Here is a 1,599-nt window from a genome sequence, read left to right on the forward strand (position 1 = left end):
TTGGAAGGACTGATGCTAAAGCTGAAACTCCAGTACTTTGGCCACCTCATTCGAAGAGTTGACTCATTGGAAAAGACTCTGATGCTGGGAGGGATTGGGGGCAGGAGAAGGTGACGACAGAGGATGAGATGGCTGGATGGCATCACTGACTCGATGGATGTGAGTCTGAGTGAACTCCGGGAGTTGGTGATGAACAGGGAGGCCTGGCGTGCTGCGATTCATGGGGTCACAAAGAGTTGGACACAACTGAGCGACTGAACTGAACTGAGGTCATTGTCAACCCAGATGTGATCATCTTTTCATAAAACTCTCTATACCCAGCACTCTCTTCATGGCATTCTTAACTTCTGAATTCTTAAGTGTATAGATAAGGGGATTCAGCATAGGGTTGAAAAGGCTGTGAAACAGGAGAAGGTATTTCTTCTGTTCCTTGGGATTCCCATGTCTGGGTTCAACATACATGATAATGGCTGTGCCATAAAAAAGTCCGACCACACAGAGGTGAGATGAGCAGGTGGAGAAGGCTTTGCTTTGCCCTTCCCCTGACTGGAGTCTAAGGATGGCACGGAAGATGCACACATACGAGATTATAACTGAGGAGAAGGGTCCCACTAGCACAGAAACTGCTCCAGCCAATACCATAAGCTCATTGATGTGTGTGTCTGCACAAGCAAGTTTGAGAACAGCCATGATTTCACAGAAGAAATGATCGATTTTCTGGGCCATGCAGAAGGGTAAGGGCATAAGTAACACTAGATGAACCAAAGACAGAAGGACTCCAATGGTCCAGGAAGTCACCACCAGCATGACACAGACTCTCCAGCTCATGATGACTGAATACCGGAGGGGGTGGCAGATGGCCACATACCGATCATAGGACATCACCATCAGGAGAAGACATTCTGTGATCGCAAATGTCAAGAAGAGAAAGGTCTGTGTGATGCAGCCAGCAAAGGAGATGGGCTTGGCTGGACTCAGGAGGTTGGCCAGCATCTGGGGCACCGTACTGCAGGCATAGGCCATGTCAGCGATGGCCAGGTGTGAGAGGAAGAAGTACATGGGTGTGTGCAGTCTGGGGTCCAGTGAGATGAGCCCCAGGATGACCCCGTTCCCCAGCAGGGTGAGGACATAGAACAGGGAGAAGAGCCCAAAGAGGAGCATCTGAGTCCTTGTGTTAAGGGGAAATCCAAGTAGGATGAACTCAGTGACAGAGGACATATTGTCTCCCATAGCCCTACGACAGAAGGAACTGAGTTAATGTCCAGGGTTAAAGAGAAGTCTCTTAAAAGAGAGCTGTGTCACCTTATACCTTTCTGTGGTGTAAAAATGTATTCAGAAACCCTTTTGGTGAGTTTTTGTGTTTTTAAATGGAATTTTAAATAACTTATTTGGTAATCCTAAAATGTATACATACACATAAACACATATATACATATATTTTCTCTCTTGTTAAGTTTTTAAGAGGCTAAATTTTCAAAATAAGTATGTTGCCACATGTTAATCAAATATAGAGTTTTTGTTTCATTCAGTGAAATATCTCATATCATTGAAATAAATTTTATTCTTCTTTGCTTATATTAAAGTTATCTCCATTTTTTT

At 44.5% G+C, this 1,599-nt stretch overlaps 1 protein-coding gene across 1 annotated transcript; it reads right to left on the reverse strand.

The window, feature by feature from the left end:
* Window positions 1–291: 291 nt before the first annotated feature.
* On the reverse strand, window positions 292–1,230 carry LOC113891792 (olfactory receptor 13-like). The gene has a single exon (XM_027540275.1). It carries the CDS (start codon window positions 1,228–1,230, stop codon window positions 292–294), a length of 939 nt encoding a protein of 312 aa, XP_027396076.1.
* Between the last annotated feature and the right edge of the window lie 369 nt (window positions 1,231–1,599).

This window comes from Bos indicus x Bos taurus, chromosome 4, assembly GCF_003369695.1.
Source record: "Bos indicus x Bos taurus breed Angus x Brahman F1 hybrid chromosome 4, Bos_hybrid_MaternalHap_v2.0, whole genome shotgun sequence".
NCBI lineage: Eukaryota > Metazoa > Chordata > Mammalia > Artiodactyla > Bovidae > Bos > Bos indicus x Bos taurus.

Bases quoted from the DNA above. Each gene is read 5' to 3' on its own strand.
- LOC113891792 (XM_027540275.1), bottom strand. From the start codon at position 1,230: ATGGGAGACAATATGTCCTCTGTCACTGAGTTCATCCTACTTGGATTT.